General features: G+C 38.3%; 1 protein-coding gene across 3 annotated transcripts; it reads left to right on the top strand.

Annotated features, from left to right (window-relative positions):
* On the top strand, positions 1-22,604 carry LOC145999393 (fatty acid synthase-like). 3 transcript variants are annotated; one of them, XM_083136340.1, is made up of 5 exons: positions 1-261; positions 6,084-6,514; positions 7,420-7,683; positions 13,185-13,424; positions 22,341-22,604. In XM_083136340.1, exons 2-5 carry the CDS (start codon positions 6,119-6,121, stop codon positions 22,455-22,457), a joined length of 1,017 nt encoding a protein of 338 aa, XP_082992466.1. In that variant the 5' UTR covers positions 1-261; positions 6,084-6,118; the 3' UTR covers positions 22,458-22,604. The 3 variants fall into 3 exon arrangements, with proteins under 3 accessions (XP_082992466.1, XP_082992465.1, XP_082992467.1); XM_083136339.1 differs by lacking the exon at positions 1-261 and adding an exon at positions 439-563; XM_083136341.1 differs by lacking the exon at positions 1-261 and adding an exon at positions 603-627.
* The last annotated feature ends 1,427 nt before the right edge of the window (positions 22,605-24,031 follow it).

The raw sequence follows: 24,031 nt of genomic DNA, 5'->3' as shown, positions 1-24,031 counted from the left end.
GTTAAAGAAAAGAGCGTCACGTTCTAAGGCTGGAAGAAATTGAGCGTCAATGACATGAGGAGAACCAAGTGTGGTCTTCGTTAAGGTTATTAACACGCAATTACCGAGGAGGTAAAAACCCAACTTTTGCCCTCGAGGTCATATAATTGAACGCAAGTCACATCAGTTGCATATATTTTTTCTCTTAAAATTGCACACTCAGAAACCGCAACTATATAACATCCGGCATCAAGACCGGCAAGGCATTATTGGTTAACCAAGGTAAGCGCTAGGATAAACAAGGCTGTATTGAATTTTAAATCGGCGCTGCTTCAATGCGTCATGAATATTCAAGACCCCTTTGTCTGCCATGTCGACAAAAGATATCAGTCACGTTTTGCTAATAAGGGAAGCGGTAGAGGTCGTCTCATAAATTGTTAAATGCGGAACTCTGTAACCTTGCTAGATGCTCTCCATTTTTGCGATTCGCAGTTGTTTCTTCTCTGTGTGCCTCGACGCTAGAAGCGCTCGGAGTGGACGGTTTATTCGGGCAGCCATTTTGCAAATACCTGCTGGTTGTTGGCGTAAGTATACTTAATATGGCAGTGTTGTTACTTGTGACGAGTGATTGTGTAGGGGCCAGATTGGGTGAGTTTCATATATCCAGTAAGTCATAAGTTCAAATCATACCGATGTTATTTTATAGTGCAAATTATTATGTTTTTAATATGATCATTCTATTGATGCTTTGTCACTTTTAGGATACTCACTGTAAATATTTTCGCAAGAGAGTAACATAAAAATGAAAACATCTTAATATTAAAACAAATATACATAAATTGAATAAATTTAAGGTCTCCGGTGTAAAACATGGTAAGTGACATTTTGGTTATTTTTGAGTTACAAAGTAAAATGTGCCATCCTTAAATTTTCGAGTGAAATTGCCATGTCATACAATTTGCTTTGGACTCAGTGAAGCCTTGTAAAATTGGTAAACACAAGACGGAAACAATTTATCTACAGTATAATTTCAAATAACCTTTTTTCTTAATGAACTCGGAAATGACCAAAATGTCACTTACCATGTTTTGAACCCGAGCCCTTCAATTGTGAATTCAACGGGAGGAATACAGAAGTGAACCCTAGCAATAGAGGTGAATGTTCATCCCTGATCAAAGTGCTCAAAGTGAGGGGTGATGTGGAGCATAATACAGGGTGTCCGGCCTAGAGGTATACAAAAATACACACATATATTTTAGCATCTGTAAAGTTCACTAACTCTCTTTTCCCGGTTTTGAACAAAGTAACTCAGAAAGTTTTTATGTATTCTGGTACACCTCAAAATTTGTAGCTCAACAGATATCCAAACGATACTCAACCTCGTGCCAAGAGTTGACCAGCATTTGAGGAGTTATTAGCGCAACCGCGTCAACGATATACTGTCTCAAATCACCCAAATCGTGGACTTTCCTCTTGTACACAAAATCTTCAATGATTTCAACCCAGCCAACCATAACACGCACTGCACTTTACGCTGTGGCGTGGCGTCCACATCATGACTGCCATGGTTAGCAGCCAGTCTTATTGAGATCTGTTCTCATGCCGTTTCTGCGCATGCGTGGCTCAGCAGCACTATTAATTTATTTATTGAGAAAATTTCAGATACAGCACAGGTGGCCATTTTACACTGAAATTGTCAACAATGAGAAAGCAATAATTATAATAAGTATATATATATATATATATATATATATATATATATATATATATATATATAAATAATTAAGAGTAAGAAAACAACATAAAAGTGAATAGCAAATGAACAGAAAAATAAGTAAAAGATGGCACTATGTGATATTAATTACAGGCATTTCTTCTGATGGAAGACCGAAAGGCAAACTCGGAGGAAAATATATCAATATTTGAGGGGAGATCATTATATTGTGCTGCAAGTCTGTAAAAGTGAGATCCTTTTTGAATTTCTAGTCTAGGTTTTTTTGTATAAAATAATCTTGTGTTGCGTGTTGTGCGCATAGGTACTCGAAAGTGGAATTCCTCAAGAAGTGTGTTGCAGCGGATTTTGCCATTCACAATTTTGTATAAATAACTTAAATCATTCTGCAAACGTCGCTGATAAGCAGTTTGTAAGTTTAGAAAAGACAAGCGATGCGGAGATGAAAAATTGCGTAATGAGGGAACCCTGTATCGAACTTTAGCTAGGAAGAAGTGAAAGACTGAATCGATTCTGGAGAGCTGAGTGGGACATGCCATGGACCAGACGGAAGAGCAGTATTCTATTATTGGGGAGATGAATGATTTGAAGTGCAAGGTGATTGCTGAGATGTCACTAATTTCAGTGAAACGGTAGAGTAAACCTAAGAGACGCATGGCCTTGTTTGTGGTGAATAAAATATGTTCCTCAAATGTGAGCTTTTGGTCGAAAACAATGCCTAGGATCTTTGTGAGAGGATACTGCTTTGATGTTATTGCCAGAGATGGAGTAAGATGACTTTAACAGATTCTTCTTGAGAGAGATAGTGAGAGTAGTACACTTGTCAGGATGTAATGTAAGGTACCATGTCAGGCACCAGGAAGTGAATGTTGCTATGTCATTCTGAAGAAGACGAATATCGTCGGAAGTGGAGATTTCTCTGAAAATTGTACAGTCATCTGCGAAAAGAAGGTAATTGCTAGAGGGAGCTGTGAGATGGTCGGCAAGGTCATCGACGAATAATATGAACAAGAGAGGTCCTAGAACACTACCCTGTGGAACTCCAGAGAGGACAGGAAGAAAGTTAGAAACAGTTCCTGGAAGAACGACACGTTGTTGGCGATCGCTAAGGTAATCTGTGAGAAGGGTTAGAAATTTGCCATGAATGTTGAATCGATTGCATAATTTGTGAATCAGAAGACGATGACTAACAGTATCAAAAGCTTTGGCCAGATCAAAGTATAATACATCTAATTGTGAATTATTTGAAATGCATTTCATAGCATGTGAGAGTAAAACAGACAGGTTTGTAAGACAGGAGCTACCAGGAAGAAAAGCATGTTGCTTAGAGCTTAAGTACGGAGAAACAAATTTGTACAGTCTATCTTTGATTACTTTTTCACAGATGATGGACAGAGGAGAGAGTAAGGAGATTGGTCTGTAAGATGAAACAAAATTTTTGTTACCACTTTTGTGAATCGGTGCGATGTTAGCTTGTTTCCAAGCGTGAGGAAAGATGCCTTCCGAAAAACATCTGTTCAAGAGAATGGAAAGGGGATAGCACAGGGATTGCACAGTTTTCCTGAGGAACATGGTGTTGATATCGTCCGGTCCTAGGGCACGGTGAGCTGAAAGAGACGACAATAGATTCTTCACCTCATCGGGTGTAGTGACAAGCGTTGTTAGGGAGGAGGAACAGACTGTTCTTACGTTTGGCAACGCTGCAAGGAAAGACGGGGGGCAGAAGTTACCATGAAAATAAGCGTTGAAGAGTTCTGCCCTTTGGTCGCCTATCGCACTTTCACTATCATGTGTAATTTCAGCTGGAATCCTACTGTTATTTTTCCTCGAGTTTATTAGATTAAAAAAGTTTTTTGGGTTTTCCGGGATTGTTGCAATCATATTGTCTATATGTTCCTTATATTTTTTTTCGAAGAAGATACTTTGAGTGTAGTCGCAGAGCAACAAAGGTATTGTGCGTGTGTTCACTCGGGAAGCCCTTCCAAAGTTGCCATGCTCGTGTCTTGTTGGCCAGTACATCCCACACTTCGGAGTCGAACCAACACGGAAATCTACGAGAAGATATTTTCCCTGTAGGCACGTGGTCCGTCACTGCTGCTTGAATATCACCTGTAAATAGGTCAGCTGCCTCGTCGACGGTCCCGTCTTCCAAAAAGCCCCAGGGGAAGGAGTCGAGGGAAAGTCTTACCTCCTCCCACGGCGCTCGGTTCCACAGGTAGCGTTTGTTCTGGATGGAGGGGCGATGACCTCTTCTAGGGGGTGGGGGGATGAGAATAGAAACATCCAAACTGTCGTGGTCGGAGGTCAGGAGGTTCTTACCTGGCGTGATACCAATATCGTTTAGGGTGCACAGAACATAATCCAGGTTGCTGTCCTTCCTGGTGTTGAACAAATTATGTTGTTTCAGGTTTAAACCACAAATGAAAGTTTCAATAAACCATGCGTCGTTCGTACATTTTGCTGTTCCATTCACAGGGTCTTGCCAGTCAATAGAGAGGTTGAAGTCGCCGCAAAGGTAACGTCTCCCAGGGCAACTGCCGCAAGTAAAGAATCTCGACATTCTTCGAGGAGGAACAAAGGACTGTTTTTATGTGGCCTATAGTAAGAGCCAAGGAGAGGATTCTTGGCACCGGTCACTGAAACTTCCACCCACAGTATTTCACAGTTCCTTTTTAAGTCGTGGCGTACTTTGCTTGGCCATTTTGAGTTAACACAGATCATAACGCCCCCACCACGAGTCGCACGATCGTTCCGATATATGGTGAAATGGCTTGCGAATGGCAGCTCACTGTCACAAACGTTTTTTGTCAACCACGTTTCAGTAAAAATTAGGCAGTCATATGCCATGAGTTCACACGCAAAAGTTGCACAGTCGCCAAGCTTATTCTTAATGCTCTGTGTATTTTGGTAATACACAGAGAAATTTGCCACCGTTTTCACAGACCCCGGATTCACATGTATGTCCCCGCAGATCAAGGCCATGCACAGGTGGTGAAAGTACCGGACCGGGGTCCCCTTACCTGCCGAGCGTTGTTTCCTGCTGCTGGGCGAAGCCATGGCGGAGACACGCACACGTGTCGCCGCGAGTGCCGAAAAAGAAAATCTCCTCTGAGTACATCTCCACCGCAATAGTTCATCAGAATCCTTTGACACAACGGAAGGAATGCTACACTGAAGCCACGAGTACACTATGATTAAACACAGGCCCAGAAAAACCACTGAAAACTCTCGAAACACAGGACGACGATCAGCACCACTACTAGTGAAATCTTGGATCGATGGTCTATCGACTGAGCACCGTTACGAGACAATATAGTTTTCGTATTATCAGCATTTATTTTTGTATACCTCTAGCTCGGATACTCTGTATATCCCCGCTAGCAAAGTTTTCGCAAAGCATCTCCCGAGTTGTCTCATTACTATCATGTTAAACCATAGGAGGATCCCCCAGCTAGCCCAAAGGCTCAACCAAACACATCCAGCTAAGAATTTCCACCTCAAGCGCTGTCTATGATAGTAATGTTTTCATCTCCATAGCTATATAATAATCATAAATATTTCCATTAAATGCCTTTCCCTGGTAATAAACATTAATAGTGAAATCGGTGACAGCACATGGTTAAAACCAAAATGAAAAATCAGAAGTTGTACAGTGAATACTTGGGAAATATATTTGTCATGGGAATGACAGAAAAATTAAGAGCTTTCTTCTACAGAATTATATCCGCTATCCCCCTTCTCTCTCTCTCTCTCTCTCTCTCTCTCTCTCTCTCTCTCTCTCTCTCTCTCTCTCTCTCTCTCTCTCTCTCTCTCTCTTTATATAAAACAGTTTCGACAGAACGAACAGATATAGAGATAAGAGGAGAAAAACATTTTTTGGAGATATTTTTTGAAGATGGAAATGAATGAAACATCCAGATTGGCACAGTATGCTTATCTTATTTCATTCAGTGTATAAATCTATGTTAGCATAACGAAGTAAAGGATTCGTGTGAAGAACAAAGCTAATCAACTCTACTGATAGATTTTAACATGTTTTAAAGAATGTATAATTCCGGAACTGATCAAGTTCTAGCTTCCTCATACAGACGTCTGAGAACGCAGATCCAGTGGGGTATATAGAAGCACTGTCTGGTATAATATGTTTGAATTGTTTTGGATAGGAAGCTTTTGTGGACAAAAAAAACCTTTTTGCATTTAGCTACTAATCAAGGGATTCTTTCAACGGCAGCATCTTAGAAATTATTTAAGAGGGTACAGGAAGTCAAATTCGGAGCAAAGTATTTAAGAGTTACTGTACACCCTGCCAACAATTTGAAGGGTACAATGTACCCCTGTACCCCTAGAAGTTTACACTTTCTCTTCCTTACAGGTCCTATAAACTAAAAGTGTTGGAACGATACAGTCATGGGTACCGAAGTGAAGCAGCAACTGCAGAATCTACACATCAATGGTATATCGTTGCAGCCGCCAAAAAATGGACTCGTAGGAAAAACCGAAGATGATCTAGTGGGACCACCAGAGCTGGATGGCCGACTGGACGGAAGTTCTCTGTTTGGATTGGACACGTTGATCCAATTCGACCTTCAGCAGCTGATGCCAGCCATAACGCTGGTTCGAATACCTTCCAAGGCGCCGAAGAACATCAAGGTCAACCCCTTAATTGTCGTGCACCCTATAGAAGGAACGGTCACTTGTCTGGCACCGCTGGCCAAACAGGTGGAGTTTCCGGTATGGGGTCTCCAGTGCACGCAGGACGCCGATCTCAGGTCCACGGAGGATCTCGCCGCGTTCTACATCAAGGTGAGTAGCCAGACTGTTTGCCCGATCTAAATCGCATAATTAAATATTACACGGGGGGTGGTTCTGCACCATTTTCAATAATTTATTCTTGCATTGTTTTTTTAGAAATGAAATTGTAGTGATGCTAGTGCTGGAGTAAAAAAAATCGTAACTCTCATTGGAATAACGATTTTCTCTCATGGAAAACGGATGTCTTTATCCCTCCTGTTGCCTGTTCATTGTATGTTTATTGTTAATTTGAGACGCAGTAATTGATTAATTTTAGACATCGTGTCTGGGGATAATCGCTTAATTTTAGACATTAAGAGGAAAGCGATTACAGATCACTAATTTGTTAATTGATGTTCTTTTTTTTATCTTTAAAATGGAGTCGCTTAGTTTTTATCTATAAGGTTAAAAATAATTGTCGTTTAAGCATTTCCTAATTCAGCTGTTTTTACATAGTTTTAGACATTTCCAGCGCATTTCGCATACTTTTCAGACACGGTGTGACAAATATTGAGGGGGAGTCGCTATTTATTATTAACAACAATTTCGATTTGAGTACCAATTGTCCAGTCCGTAGGCTACCTTACTGCCATGCGGGAGATCTGGATTCGATTTCCATAATAGATTATCTCAACTGGGAATTTTTCGACAATATCTCTGCATGCAGCAGCTCAGGAGCCCACGAGTACCTGGAGGGGTAGATCACATCACTCTATGGTGGCAATTGAGAGCATGTGGGGCACTACTTTCACACCTTCTTTGTATCTTCACGGCATAGTGCAATTCGCAGTGGAAATTTCCACTATATGAGTCTTTATAATAAATGATTAAGTTTGTGTCCGATACTTTTGAATCACCCTGTTGCTACTTTTATTACAATTCTGCAAAATTAATATAGCATTATCATTGCATTGCAGGAGATCAGGAAATACAAGAAGAGCGGCCCTTTCAACGTGGCCGGGTACTCGTACGGCACAGGAGTGGTCTTCGAGATGGCCCTGCAACTGCAGAAGGCTGGTGACGAGGTGAACCTCATCCTCTTCGACGGTTCACCCGAGTTCATCAAAGACGTGTTCTCGAGGTTCACCGTCCGCCACAACGACAGCAACTGCAAGGCGGCCGAGGAGACGGATTCGCTCACCTTCTTCATCTGCATGTTCCGGAGGCTGGACTCCAGAAAGGTTGGCAAGCGGATGTGACGTCACTAGGACCCGCCCTCCTTTTTCGCTCTATATGCAGGCCCTTCTACTACATCGTTCTATACGTTCTTGCAATATAACAAAACTAAGACACGGCTGAATCTTTGGCCGACGGCAGAGCAGCTGTTTTCGAAGTTTTCTCTTCTCTCGAAAAATCGCTATGATTGATTGAATTAAAATTGTTGAGTACGTCTGCACATATGGCCATTTTACACCCTTAAATGTATACGGGGAAATATAGCCTTATCTAAAATTTGTACTTAAAAGTTTAAAGCAAAGGGGTGTAAGAACTTCCTTGATAAATGATAAAAGTGTAAAGGGTAGGAAGGTAAGAATAAACAAAAAAACCTCCTCGCAGACAGTGGAAGAGATCAGCTCGTTGCAAAAACTAAAAACATTTGTTAAAACACTGTCGGTCATCTCCCAACAGGGATGATATTCCAAAATTCAAAAAAATTACATATGCTTTAAATTTCTTCTAGAGCGTTCATGTGAAATTTCGTTCTTTTACTGTTGTCTAGATATTATCAATAGTTTATTAGACTTACGTAGCCACATAACAATTGAGGATCTAGAAAACTATGAAAGCAAACAAAACGAAGATTCTCGTGAGTGCTACAGAAGGAATTCTAAGCATATGTAATCTTTTGAATTTTGGAATATCATCCCTGTTGGCAGATGACGGCAGTATTTAAACAAAAGGTTTCTTTTTCAAAGAGCTGGTTTTTAGAAAGAAGATGAAAATTTAACAACAGCTACCTTGATGTCAGCAAAAGATCCAGCCGAGCCCTCACTCAAGATTCCATCACCCTTACTGTGTATGTATTCTTATTATTACTAGCCATTCTATTGCTACTATTATTAACAATGAGTTGATAACTAACGTAAGGCAGATTCTGTGGGAAATGGTCATTGTGACACAAGGTCTACAAGATTTAAATCCTGGGTAAGGCAATACCTTCTTGCGCAGGGGGTCGTTTTTATGTGCAACGTCATCATTTTAAGGTCGGATATATCGGCATCACACACATGACAGTTTGTCTATTCAGCATCCATTTGTGACTTTGATGTTGTCATGGCATCGTAAAAAAAGTTGCCGTTACTCCTTCGTGAACAACGAGACGTGTGAACAAGGGCGCCGACTTTCCAAAATTTCTGTGGGTGCATGCATATCAATGGCGGTTAGATCTGTAATTATTAAGTATTGTATTTTTTAAACAACTTACATGCACAATGATTGCAAGAGGCAATGATATTATCAACACGTTACTAAAAGAAAATGCCACATTCATACAAATTAAAATGAAAAAATCTTCATAAATGCAAATAATTTTAATTTTATTGCAGAAAGAACTATGCAAGGATTTTGTTGTGAACAGAAACTACAAAATGACTAACTTTATGTACCAAATAATAATAATAATCATCATCATGACATGTTAACTTTCAATATAAAACACATTCCTTTTTACGTCATTTGCACTTATGAATTTGTTTGCAATTTTGGTAATGTCAATATTTTTAGTCATTTCTTTATGAACATGCAAAATTGCCAAATCATTCAATCTTTTTTGGGTCATTGTTGACCGCAAAAACATTTTCAATCGTCTAAGTTCAGAAAATGACCGCTCAGAGGTACAAGAAGTAACAGGTATAGTTAAAATCACCCGTACAAACTTCACAAATTCTGTGAGCACTTCACGCATGGGACCACTGTTTTCTCTACTTAAAATATTTGTAATGTCTGACAAGTTGGCCACTTTTTCTTTCTTCGTTCTGCACACATCTAGAAACATGTCCCTGTGCAATGTTAGCTTGTCTTTATCAAAGTCTGTCCCATATAACTGCAGAATTCAATCAGCACCAATTTGACCTATAGCAAGAGCTTCAAGTTGTGAAATAAGTTCCAAAACCTTTGTTTGAAATCTACGATTAAGCGAATCCAAAGCCACATCAATTATTTTTTAAAAAAAATATTTGTCTGTTGCCTTTGCACATTTGAAACATTTATGTTTTGGAGGTTTGAAATATTAACTTCCATCTCAATGTTTTAATTGCTTATTATTTTTTGATAATGGCAAGTGAGAAATATTTATTTTATTTTGTTTTTATCGAACTAAAAATCTTGTGGGTGCGACGCACCCACAAGATTATTTATGTGGGTGCTCGAGCCCCGGAGCACCCACGTAGTCGGCGCGCATGCGTGTGAAGCCTATTCTGAGGCCATCTCAGACTGGGTAAAGGTAAAGGATAAAAAGGTAAAGTGCACCCCTGTGCTTAGCACAACGCCATGAAGGCGTATAGGGGGTAACGCCCCACACTTTCTTGATCCGGCCATGAGTGGGGGTCATGTGATCAGCATCACGCCCCTGACCGCCTTTACCCCCCAGGGTTTCCCCCAGGTACCCATGTCATTCGACGCTGGGTGGGCGCCGGGGCCGCTTCCAACGTTAGAAAAGTTCGCGGATTTGAACCGGCCGGGGATCGAACCCGGGACCTTGAGCATGGTAGTCAGACGCGTTATCGACTGAGCCACCTCAGACTGGGATGAACTTTAAGTCTTGATTAATTAACGTAAGAATGCACACTACCAGCACCGAAAACAACTTCCACTAATGTTAGTTCCTCACAATCCCGGTGGAGGCACATGGTGGTTCGGATCCCACTTTAAACTGTAGGTCCAGTCCTGATTAGCCTTACTGTGCATAAAGTGGACTTAAAACACCAAATCAATCAATCAAAGTTCCTCACAATCTACACTCACAAAGGTAGTGTCCAAAAAGACCTAAAAAGAAGGCTTGTAATACGAAAGTGACGTTATGCACGTTAAACTTTGTTTAATGCATACGAACCTTGAATTGTGAGCGCAATGGAAGCTATGCTACATGAATATACAGGGACAACGGAGTTAGTAGAAATGTGTGTTTTACAACCTCTGACGATAAAGTTCGGTGAATGATCCTGAATATCGAAAGTAGACGAATTCTTAATGAAACCTACCTTACTGTCCTTCGAAGTAGTCCCCTGCCATGGCTATGCACCGTTGAGAACGACTGTACATGTCCTGGAAACTCTTAGAAAAGTCTTCTTTCGGGATTGTGTTCAAGACCCTCGTCACGTTCCGTTGGATGTCCGGAATATCCTCAAATCTCTGACCTTTCAAAGCGATTTTGAGGCGTAGGAAGAGAAAGAAATCTGGAGGATTCAGATCAAAATTTCTTGCAATCAGAGGATGAGAGCTGCTGTGTGAGGTACGACACTGAAACGAAACGCCAAAGCATGGAATGGCGTTCTCCTGCATCACCCCGTCGGAAGAAGGCCAAGGCGGAAAAATTGTTGTTCCCTTCGGCAGGAATTCCTTGTGGATCATGCCATCACTGTCAAATAAAGTGATAAGCATCGTCTTGATGCGCGATTTTTACGCCTTGACATTCTTCCGACGGGGTGATGCAGGAGAACGCCATTCCATGCATTGGCGTTTCGTTTCAGGGTCGTACCTCACACACCAGCTCTCATCCTCTGTAGTAATGCATTGCAAGAAATTTGGATCTGAATCCTCCAGATTTCTTTCTCTTCCCACGTCTCAAAATCGCTTTGAAAGGTCAGAGATTTGAGGATATTCCGGACACCCAACGGAACGTGACGAGGGTCTTGAACCCATCCCGAAAGAAGACTTTTCTAAAAGTTTCCAGGACATGTAAAGTCGTTCTCAACGGTGAATAGCCATGGGAGGGGACTTCTTCGAAGGACAGTAAGATAGGTTTCATTAAGAATTCATCTACTTTCGATATTCAGGATCATTCACCGAACTTTATTGTCAGAGGTAGTATACAGCGTATATTGATACACGTGTAGGTTGAATTGTATTTTATACAAATATGCTGTACAAAGAAACAAACTGCCGGAGTACTAATTGACGCTAGTGTACAGATACAACCAGGGTGGTAGCTATTTAATAAATTTCCAGTGGGGGGAAATTCTACTGACTGTCTAGGGATAGCATGAGATATGACTTTATGGCATATAACATTTCCCCCATGGATAAAATTTATCAAGCGGGGGGGACACAAGTACCCAGAGAGGGGAAATCCCCCCAATACAAATACCACCCTGGATACAACACTGTTCCAGTTGATCCGACTTTATTTACATAATATGCAAGCACCATAAGACTACAAAAATATAGCTTGTTAGATAAACTTGCTGAAAGAGAAACATTTGTCTCTTATCACTTGGCCAGTTTGATTGGCATTCATTCAACCGAAGTAATAATAAACTGAATTGGTCTCTTACCTCTTAAAAGATAATCAGAAGAACAATGATTCACTGTGAAATCACTTCTAACTTAGTATAGAAGAAAAAGTTCATGAACTAAATACGAGTATAATTATATGAGTGATTGCAAGTTCGGAACTTAAAATCATTATGGAACGTACTTAGCCTTCTTCCGCATATCGTGTTTGCTCAGACACCTTAACAACGCTTCTACTTGGAGGAAATACCGCTTCCTCTCCCTGTGTCAGAATGCAAAATGCGCTCGCTGCCTGAAGCGCTGAGGCTTCGTTATTACGTCATTGCGTAACTGATTTTATTGACCTCTGGTGGCAATAATAAACATGATTCGATCAAACTGCCACAAATGAAAGCGAGATAAGCAAAATGACGGCCCTGCGCGGACTACGGTCCATAACATCAACTAGTGTAGTTCGAATGCGCCAATTAAAGGAGAAATCGACCCCGCAGCACACAGCACACATCTTTTCAGACTTGGTTACTAGACTTGTTCGCTAGTTCTTCACTTGTTTGAAATGATAGAAGTCGAAAGTCAGCCGAATGTTGGCTGTAGTTTATTTTGTGGAACTGTAAGTACAAGAACTTGCTATGTGATTTCTATGGTGAAAAATAAGTGTTTATAACGCAGGACAACGTGTTCTTAGTTTTATATAGTGATCATATTAGGCGTTGCAGTCGAAGTGTACGTAATTCAAAAGATTTTCACTTCCAGTGCAAAGGTTCAAGATTGAACTCTGAGACAATTCTCGAACTTATTATTAGACTATTATTCTTGATTTTTTTCTGTAATTACACTACCGAAATCATACATTTAATCAGCTTATATCACCCTTCTAATCAAGAAGTAATTTCTCCTAGCAACTGGAAAGAAGGACCCCGGTTAGTCAAGAACCATTCGACTGAATTGCAGAATTGCATCAAAACACAGTAGACATCATAATATGTCAAAAGTATTGCTTTTTTATTTAACATTTTCAAAGTCTCATTATTGAATTACATGGAGGCTTAGGAAGTTATTTAATGTTATGACCTCTGTACGCTATATATTTCGAGATTCGAAACGAGAACGAGATGGATTTTTATGAATCGAGACGAGACGATACGCTGTTAAGTCTCTCCTTGTCTCGATGCTATCTCCATGTATCGTAACTGCTCGTGAAGTTGAAAAGTAAATCTGCTTCTTTTTGTAGGTGAGAAGAGACCTTCTTCCCTTGAAAGATCTCGATGCCAGACTGGCCAGAGTCGCCGAGCTGCTCCGGGGCCACACCCCCTGCACGGAGAATGAGCTGGTGGCCACTGCCAGAAACATCTACTTCCAGCTGGTCACGATGCACCACTACTGGCCTTCTGAGAAGTTCAGGGGCCCCGTCACGCTCTTCAGGTCAGAGGACCACTTCACAGAACACAGCGACGACTACGGGTTATCGGAGGTATATTTGGAACAGACTAACTAACTCTCTAGCCCTCTTATACCCGAAGGTTTATGACTGCAGCAACACAAACCTTCCATCTGTCCCTATCCTGCAATTCAATCTTTTCCATCCTTACCGATTTCCTTCAGGTCCATCTCAACGTTATCCCTCCATCTTCGTCTTGCCCTTCCTACTGGTCTCTTACCATCAGGTTTCCCAACAAGAACTCTTCTTTCCTCTCCCATTCGTGCTATATGGCCTGCCCAGCTAAGTCTTCTCGATTTAATTATTCTAATAATATCTGGACAAGAGTACAAATTATGCAGTTCTAAATTATGTAACCTTCTCCAATCACCTGTACACCTCATCCCTTTTAGGTGCAAATATTTTCTAAGAATTCTATTTTTAAATATTCTTAATTTATGTTCCTCCTTTTAATGCAAGGGAATAAGTTTCGCATCCATATGATACTACAGGCAAAATTACTGATTTGTATATTTTAACTTCTAGTTTCTTAGATATTGTACGAGAAGATAAATTTTTATGAAGAGGAAAGTAACACGTATTTTCTGAATTAAATCTGCTTTCCATTTCCTCTTTAATATCATTCGCGAGTATTACGTTTGCAACAGAGCTGCTATAAACAATATGGTGCCGGACCCTGTGGCCGAATGGTTAGCACATCGCGCTGCGACGCTAAGGGTCCCGGGTTCGAATCCCTCTCGGGCTTGGTTGTTTGTGAATGTCCATTCATGAATTTCATCATTTCATCACTCATCCCCATCTTCGCAAATTAGCCAAGAGGCACAAAACGCGAAGTAAAATAAACTAAATCAATCAATAAACAATATGGTAGAGTGAGGTTACTTTCGTAGTATATCTGGCGTTCTACATTTGAAGCTTGGGAGCGAGTCATAAATCGTTTGACTTCCAATCAACAAGGGTAGCGCTGACGTCTGAAGTCAGCACCAATCGCTAACCCTTTTGCTCACGTTCTGCAGTGTAGGTAGGCTCACTTACTAGACTCGGCCAGTCAACTGGAGATGTTCCGACAGTAAAATGACTCTACTAAATTACCATTAAAGGTATTGGCAACGTGATAACCACCACTATTTATGTAACACAACACCTAAACCAGGGTTAAAGAAGCGTTGACAGCCAATGGTGTAATATGACACCAAAGTGGAGTAGAACAACACCAAATCGGCAATGACACCAAAAATGGTGTTCTGTTACACCAAGACTGAGTGTATGTAAACCAGACTAGGTGTTACTTTACAAACAAGAAGTTTTCACATTTGTGGCGAGAACGGAATTTGGTGTCCCTTGCAACATATTTTTCATCTGGTCCGACACGAATTGCATAATTATAAATAATAATAAGGAAATGTACAAATATGAAAATGCCGTTTAAATAGGCCCTCGACCACCGAGTCGGCAGTTAATAATATTTAGAAATTCAATATACGTATACATTTGTCGCTTGTCTCTTTTACTATTATTAAAATTCCAAAAAATAATAAAAAAATAAAGAAAATAGTATTTTAACATACTGAATAGTGGTTGTACAGAATAGAAAGAAAAAATTAAACGAAGAAAGTAGTAACATAACTCCACGATTTTTTTACATGTTAGTAGAATTATAACACCATTAAGCCTTGTTTCCATGATTATAAAAAACTAAATATGCTGACCAAGGCAGTAATTTATTTATTAAAAACATAAACTAAAACGTAACGTTTCAACCTTCTAGCAAGGTCTTCATTGATACAGAGTCTGATGAAGACCTTGCTAGAAGGTTGAAACGTTACGTTTTAGTTTATGTTTTTAATAAATAAATTACTGCCTTGGTCAGCATATTTAGTTTTTTATGTTAGTAGAAGTTTTCTATTTCTTAAAAATGTCGGTTTAACAAATTTTGCAAATGACAGTTTTGTTAAGTTAGCTATTAGAAGAGAGTACTGTTATACAGCTGTGCAAGGAAAAGTTGGCTATTGATAAAAATGAAATAATTTTTGTCTTAAAGTTGAAAAACCGGTCGAAATAACAAAGCTGATTAAAAATGTATGTAACTTTTATGACGACGGGAAGTAATAAGAATCAGTTTCCTTGACTTACTCTTTATTCAATACGAATACGTAATTGCAGGTATTACACCCCGTACAGACGTCCAGCCACTGCTCGATACCCAGCCCGACGTCAAGCGATCAGCCGTTTCAACTACTAGCACCGCCCCCTTTCCACCTCGCTCGAGCCACAAGGCATGAGGAGCTCTGAGGTCGTTCACCACGTCACACGACGTTCCTACCTCAATACACTCGAGTACAAAATTAATCAAATGATACAACTGTCATAACTCCCCTCTCTTGGGAGAAAAATTTCCTTCAAGTGAAATTTTTACAAAATAAAATACCCATTTATAATTTACACATTGTTATCTTATCTACACTCATACTTTGTGTAGTTACAGTTAAACTGGTATACATCATGATCAAATACACTGGGTATAATCAATACAACAACATTTATGTTAAAGAAAATATAAAAACAACAAATAAATATAAATAATTTTAAACAAAATCTTTCTTTGACCTACCCAAACAAATGTTGGTACAATTTTGGATTTAGTTTTTCCAATTGGCTTAAATAACAACTTCTTTTTTCAACGGTACAATTCCAGATTTTTAGATTATCACTGTGATGGTTACTACTGATTTTGCCAGTTTTCAAATCTATTACAATGTATACATTAGTTGCTTGTTTGTCAATTACCATATACGGACCTTCATAGACCTCGCAGTACTTTTTAGTGCGATTTTCTAGGAGGCTGCTAAGATAATGGGTTTTTACAAATACCAGATCTTTTATTTTAACTTCAGGTCTATTTTCTTGTTGCAAGTTGTACCTGTCATTTCTTTTTTTCCTTGCTTGGAAACCCTTTACAAAAGCCATGTATAGTTTATCTTTCCACAGAGAAATTTCATTAGGCGGTAAATTAAAATGATTCAAAATACATGAGTTAAGATCTCTATTTAGTTGTAACTCGGAGGGAGCAAATCCTAGCTGTGTGTGTACACTATCATTTAATAAGCTTACAACTACCTCTATATATTTCGGCCAATCTTTGTGGTTGTTTTTACAAAACACACGCATAAGCCGGTTGAGTTCAGAATGAATTCTCTCAACTAAATTAGAACTAGGGTGATATATTGGGGTATACGCCAATTTTATACCTAAACTTGTTAAAGTGTCCACATATTTGTTAGAATGAAACACCGTGGCGTTATCACTGACTAACCTGTGTGGAATGCCAAAATGCCTGACATATCCTTCTAGTAAGGCTTTTACAATACTGTTGGCTGTACCTGACCTCATTGGATAAGCGAACAGATATTTAGTGTTAGCATCTTGTAAGGTTAGAAGAAACCTTTCTCCTTGCGAACCTTTAATTAATGGTCCTTGTATATCCAAAAACAAAATAGTTTCACCCTGGTTACAATGTTGTTGGAATATGCCCTTGGGCGGATGTCTACTCGGCTTCGTTCTCATACATAGTTCACAATCTTTGATATAACTCAGAATACCTTTTCTCATACCAGGCCAAAAGTACAGTTTCCTAACTCTTCTGAGTACCTTTTCACAACCAAAGTGGCCCATATTGTCATGATAATTCCTCAGTATTACCGAAACTAAAGATTGAGGTATACATATTTTCCAGATGTTCTCAAAGTGAAAATCTCTTATCATCAAAATTCCATTGCATACTTTATAAAACTTTTTCCAATTTCTACACCTTTGAGGTAAACTTACATTTACATTTTCACGATTGTTCAAATAATCAATAATAGGTTGAAATAGCTTATCATTGTACTGTTCTTGGACTAACAACTCTACAGGTATATCCAATACTTCATTTTTAAACCTTACATTATTGTTGATGTGCATCAAAATCGGCTCTGACTCTGAAAATTGTCTGGACAATAAGTCCGCTAGGCCATTGTCAGATCCTTTGCAGTATTCTACAATGAACTGGTATTTTTGAAGTTGAAGGGACCAACGCAATAAGCGAGGGTTCCAATTCTTCGAATGGTTCAGCCAAGTGAGACACTTATGATCACAAACTAAAGTAAATTCTTTACCCAAAAGATATTGATTACATTTCTCAATACAAAATAAAATACTTAAACATTCTAGCTCGGTTATGGTGTATTGTTTCTCATAACCTTTCAGTGTACGACTTACATAACTTATTATTCTTTTCTCACCATCAATTATTTGATACAAATATCCTCCGATGCCAAGTAAGGAAGCATCTCCTTGGACATAAAACCTTTGATTAAGATCAGGATGAAATAGTTTAGCATCATTAGAAATTTCTTGTTTGAGCAAATCAAAACTCTTTTGTTCCTTATTAGTCCATATCCATTTCTTACCTTTCCTTAACAATTCATATAAAGGTGCACATATGGTAGCAAAGTTTGGAATGAATCTTCTCATCCAAGAGAAACAACCTATAATTTTTTGAAGTGTCTTTACATCCTTCGGAGTAGGAAGATTGATAATAGCCTCTACTCTCTCTTGATTTACTCTTATACCTGTTTTGTCAATAATGTGACCCAAGTACAATAACTTTTCTTTGCAGAGAAATGTCTTCTTGAGACGTACAGTCATACCAGACTCTCTTAATTTAGAAAATACACTTCTTAAATGTTCTATGTGACTTTCTAAAGATTCACTTCTAATGCATAAATCATCAACATAAATGATAACATTCTCTGACAGAATGTCGCCTAATACCTTGGTCATTGCCATCGTAAATGCTTGTACTCCATTACATGTACCAAATACTAAACGTTTGTATTGGTATTGTCTACCTTCAAACAAAAATGCAGTATACTTTTTAGATGACTCTGACAACAAAATCTGGTGAAATCCAGAGGACATATCGACCAGTGATACATATGGTCTACCAACAAATCCTTGTAATGCCTCTTCAATATTAATTGGTCTAATTTGACTAACTTTTTGGTGTTGATTAATATTCCTGAAGTCAGTACATACTCTTACACTTCTATCAGACTTAGGAACTATTACTAGTGGATTTAAATAAGGTGAATCAGAAAGTTCTATAATGTCCCACTCAAGTAATTTTTGAATATGATCTCTAACATTTTGTCTGTAATGATAAGGTATTCGATATGGCTTAGAAACTAAAGGTTCTGTTGTATCTAATTCAATATGATGTTCATATTTAGTACATAAACCAGGTTTTTCATCAAACAACATCCTAAATTCAAGTAACAAATCAAACAGTTGCTTCTTTTCATCTTCATCGAGCATTTCAGCTTGCATAGCTTTTAATTTAAGATCTTCTACACTAGCAACAGCTATTTCCTCTTTTGACTTTTGGGTAACATTAAGACAACTACTCTCTGCCTCTTCACTCACATCAAAAGTTAGACAAGATATAGGTAATAATTTAACTAACCTTTCACCTTGTTTGGTGTGTAACAATAAAGAATTTTCCTTGAAGTTTACAAGAGCCTCTACATTATACAAAAAATCTAAACCTAAAAGAATGTCTACTGTCAAATCTTTGACGACAACAAACTGAACAAAAAACATAATATCTTCAATTTCTATATCAACACAAAATTTTCCAAGTAGTTTCTGTTTTCTTTTTCCAGAATAGTCAACCAAAATAATATCTTCTATTGGCTCTAATTTAGGTCTGGTGACTTCGCTAGTAATACTTTTCCATTTGTTCTCTGACATCAAACAAATGTCACTACCACTATCTACTAAGCATTTACTCTCTATCCCATTAATATTTGCAAAGATAGAAGTTGTATTCTTGACTTTGTTCCTGAGGTTTACAGGTAACATTAAATTATTAGAACTATATTTCGCTTCATCTTCTAACAAGTCTTCATAAAAATTAATATCTACCCTACATACATTTTTAAGGCATGATTCACAGTTTGCTTTACTAGAATTTTCATTACAAAGTTTGTTTCTTAAATCTTCAGTATTAAGATTGGCTACTGACACAATATTCTCATCTTCGTCTATGCTATTCTGTGTCACAATAACTATAGACTCACTATCTAGTTTAAAGGTTGTTCAGGCACAAACCAGGGCGCATTCACCCTAAGTGAAGACCCACCATTACCATTTTCTATTTCTTCCCTAGTACTAGATCTAGGTTCACTTCTTTGAGGATTGTTTTGAACATCATCGTGTGACACAGTGTTTGTACTAGTATTTCTATACCTAGGTCTACTATTATCAGCATTTATACGATTTTGGTTACTATAATTGTATCTACCTCGAAAGTTACTATTTCTATAGTTATTACCAGAATATGGAAAACGATTTACTCTCCAAGACCTTTGACCAGATCTACTATCATTACTACTATTATTATCAGTGGCATATCTCCTGAAATTACCAGAATTCCTTACATTAGTCTCATGGCTTGTATTAGAATTTTGCATATTGCTTACTCTAGATTGATTATTTCTTTTAGTTTCATTAGCAACTTGTACTTGTCTAATACCAACAGGCCTTCCATCTCTCCTACTTTCACCTTCAGCACTTGCATACAAAGCTTCATGACGCGCAACCAATTCCGCAGCGGTACCAAGACTAATATTAGGTTGATTTAAGATTGCTTCTCTAACTCTATTTGGTAACTGTTGGGCTACTAAAATAGTTTTTTGCTGTTCTGGCATGTCTGGCTGAATGGAATTTAGTAAATTAATCTGTGACCAGAAATAATTTAACAGAGTTTGTCTACTTTCTTTGCTGTATCTCTTGCACAAGACATTTGCAAGACATGTTGACTTCCACGATGCACTTTCAAAGGCATTAAGGAAAAGAACCTTAAAAGAACTATAATCTACAATGTGTAGTTTCTCTTGAGAGAACCAATTTTTAGCAACACCTTTCAAAAGCATTGGTACATACTTCATGTAATCTTTTTTGGGAACATTTAACATATCCAAGCGATCCTCAACCTCTTGAAGAAATTGTGACGCCAAATAATCCATCCTAGTTGCAGTAAATTTAGGTAACCTATCTAGATCAGAGTACTTAAGTGTACTAGGTACAAACTTCCTTCTGTAACTACTACTTTTGTGATCAGTTCCACTTTCCGAACTACTATCATGAAATTTATCTCTTGACATGCTTTTCGCAACTCTACCTGTCTTAGAGCTACTTACAGATTTACGTTTAAGTCCCTTTAACTGAACTTTAGTTTCAGAGCTAGAAGAATTTACATCTGAATCAGATTCTCCTTTACGTAATGGTCTTTGCTTTCTAAACGTGATATATTCAGTTTTTTCAATGGGTAAAGAAGCTTTCCTTGCTTCCCTTTGCTGTTCAGACAATCTAGGAACATCAGGACTAACTAAGCCTTGTACTCTAGTTTCTAATCCTAAAGAAGATTTTACCGGTTCAGCACTTACTCTTAAAATGGAAAAATCATTCGTTAAATCTCTAACTTGATACCGAATATTCTCCAGCTTATCATCTAGAACCTCATATTTGTTAGTAATCTCTGTAAGTTGTTGTAAGCAACCCTTAACAGTAATGTCATTACTAGATATTTTCTGTTGAACGGTTTGAACGCTCAAATTTAGATCTTGAATAGTTTGTCCAGACTTAACACTAATTTCGTTAAATTTACTATTCAACTCAGCAATAGCAACTTCATGTCCACTAATGTTATTAAACAATTCCTTCATACTACTTTCATTTCCATGTACAAGGTTGACTAAACTTTCAAACTTCTTTTGATTTATTTCGAGTGTTTTCTTAATTTCTACGCATTCATTTTCTACCTGTTTTACATGAGAATCGAAAACCTCTCTCAATTTTTTATGTTGATTTACACACGTAACAGAAACCTCGTTTATCTTCTCTTCCAATTTCGTGCTCAAGTTGACCACTTGTTCCTTTAGTTCATGGGCGCATTCCTTTGTTTCGACCAAATTATCAGACACTTTCTTTTCGACTCGTGCTTCCAATAATTCGAAGTCTTGCCTTAAGAGACCTATGCTGGTGCCTACATTACTTACACTGGCCTCAACACTATTAATATCCGCTTTGACGTTCCTTTCAACACTGTTAATATCAGCTTTGACATTAGCTTCAACACTATTAATATCAGCTTTGACGTTAGCTTCAACACTACTGACTTGTTCCGCGAGTCTAGCTTCAAATTGTTTAAAGAGAAACTCCAATTCCTTTTTTGTAGCCATTTTCAATTTCAGTTACTGCTAGCTAAAAATTTTAGTCGCCGTTTTCAGTACAACTATTTTATAATTTCGGTGCTACAATCACAGCGCGATAAAGTTATTCGTCACTCTTCTTTTCCACATAGAAAAAGTTCAGTACTTACGTTCCAACATCACAGACGAAAAAGTTGAATTCTTCCATCTAACAGCTACAACCAGATTCTAACGACGTAGACGATCGAGTCCTCCTGTTCGTGCGCCATACTTATGACGACGGGAAGTAATAAGAATCAGTTTCCTTGACTTACTCTTTATTCAATACGAATACGTAATTGCAGGTATTACACCCCGTACAGACGTCCAGCCACTGCTCGATACCCAGCCCGACGTCAAGCGATCTGCCGTTTCAACTACTAGCACCGCCCCCTTTCCACCTCGCTCGAGCCACAAGGCATGAGGAGCTCTGAGGTCGTTCACCACGTCACACGACGTTCCTACCTCAATACACTCGAGTACAAAATTAATCAAATGATACAACTGTCATACTTTCCCGAATGCGATTTCACTTCTCAAGTCTCGAACAAGGATCACATCACTTGTAATAATGTCTAGTAGTCTATTTTATTGCAAAAAACAGCGTATCTTAAATCTGACAAAACTAATCAAAGGCTTTCTTAAATATATATTTCAGATCTGCACAAGGACTCCAAAAATTTACACGTTAAAAGGAAACCACAGACAAATTTTAGTTGGTGAATCGTCGCAGAGAATTGCCAAGGTTTTGAACGAAACCCTCAACAAGGTGTAAGACATTTACCACAATATTCCTGTTCCGTTACTAAACAGAACTTATTTTGGTATCATATTTATATATCTCGTACGCAACTATTATAAACATATTTGAAATTGTGTCGGGAGCTGTATTGTACTGTCAATATTGTAAATAAACATGTTAACTCTATTGGTGGAAAAGGCTTTCTCATTTACCACTGGTGGTCAGGCCGGCCCTGATATAAGTGTGGCCTATAACCAAAGATTTTCAGAGGTCTGAGAAAATCGGATATATTTTGTTTCCTAGTCTGAAGTACAGGTGTTCTATATTATCACAATACAAACATTCATACAATTTACATGCAATACAGCGTGTCCACAAGAACGTTCCGTGATTATAAACGACCACAAAATTTTAATTATGTAAATTACGAAATTTATACCTATACTACAGCGCCTTGAATAACGTAGTGTGGAAAACGACCCAAGAAACTGGTTCCCCGAGACGATGACAAGTAGATGGCAGTGCGATCGACACAGCGGCTAATTTTGTTATGAAAGTAATGCGGCTTAGTTAGTTTTTGGAATATATTGTGTAGATTTGTTTCTCTAGAAAGGCGGTAAGTGAATTGATGGAAACAGTTATATTTGTGGAGTGATTTGCAGTCACGAAATGGCATTAATTTACACAGAAAAGTAACATAAATACGTTTTATGTGCAACGCAACACGAGCATCAACATATCGCATGTGAGGCTGGACGTCAAACGTTGGATTGTGTACACAAGTTTATTTTTATATACTAATAAAATTGAAATAGTGTCATGAAGGAGAAAAAATGTTTCGTGGCGTACATATTATGAAGTCATTTTCCCGAAATGCAGATATTCGAATGAATTTAATTTCATATTCCATGGAGTTCAAATAGCCGATTAGGCTGTACCTTGTCATCTCTATCAAAAATTGCTTTACATTCGTGTCGATTGGTAAGTAGAACTTTGGTGTTAAGGACTGTGCATTTTTACTCGTGACTTGGCTGTAAAATGTCTACTTGATGAAAATAAACCGCAAATTAATTAAATTAATTAATAGTAAAATTAATTAATTAAAATAAACGAGTATTGTCTGTGTGAATTTCCATAAAAATAATATTTGTGACAATGAAAATATTAATGAACCTTTCAGGACAATGCATACACAATACTAATTCTCGCAGCAATTGTCATGTTACGTGTTACAATCCATACCTATGTTTTCTTCCGTATTGTTAATAAAAAACTCAAGGACAGGTCATGATCGACGGTTCATAATATTCTTTAATATTTTCGCGACTACTGTACCAAATATCATAACAATTTTCTGATGCAAAGAAATGTTACAAGGAAAAGAATCAGACGTTGCAGCAAAAACCCCATTTACTTCCATTATAAGCAGTCGAACATGCCCCGGTGTCAACACCAGCGCCTCTAGCGGATCATTTTCGAGTGGAACCAGCGAGAGAGAGCAAAACCATGCCGTTTTCCACACTACGTTATTCTAGGCGCTGTACCTATACCATTCGAAAGAACAGCTCAAAGAATTTTAGCGGATGTGTAATTGTTGGTGTTAACTA

Source organism: Lepisma saccharinum, chromosome 15 (genome assembly GCF_977018435.1).
Source record: "Lepisma saccharinum chromosome 15, izLepSacc3.1, whole genome shotgun sequence".
NCBI lineage: Eukaryota > Metazoa > Arthropoda > Insecta > Zygentoma > Lepismatidae > Lepisma > Lepisma saccharinum.
Note: the sequence above shows the minus strand (reverse complement) of the source record. Positions and strands in the feature narration are given on the sequence as shown.

Excerpts from the sequence above, each read along its gene's own strand:
- LOC145999393 (XM_083136340.1), top strand. The coding sequence starts at position 6,119 with ATGGGTACCGAAGTGAAGCAGCAACTGCAGAATCTACACATCAATGGT. Across the intron at positions 6,515-7,419 it reads TCGCCGCGTTCTACATCAAG|GAGATCAGGAAATACAAGAA; the intron begins GTGAGTAGCCAG and ends ATTGCATTGCAG. Across the intron at positions 7,684-13,184 it reads GGAGGCTGGACTCCAGAAAG|GTGAGAAGAGACCTTCTTCC; the intron begins GTTGGCAAGCGG and ends TTCTTTTTGTAG.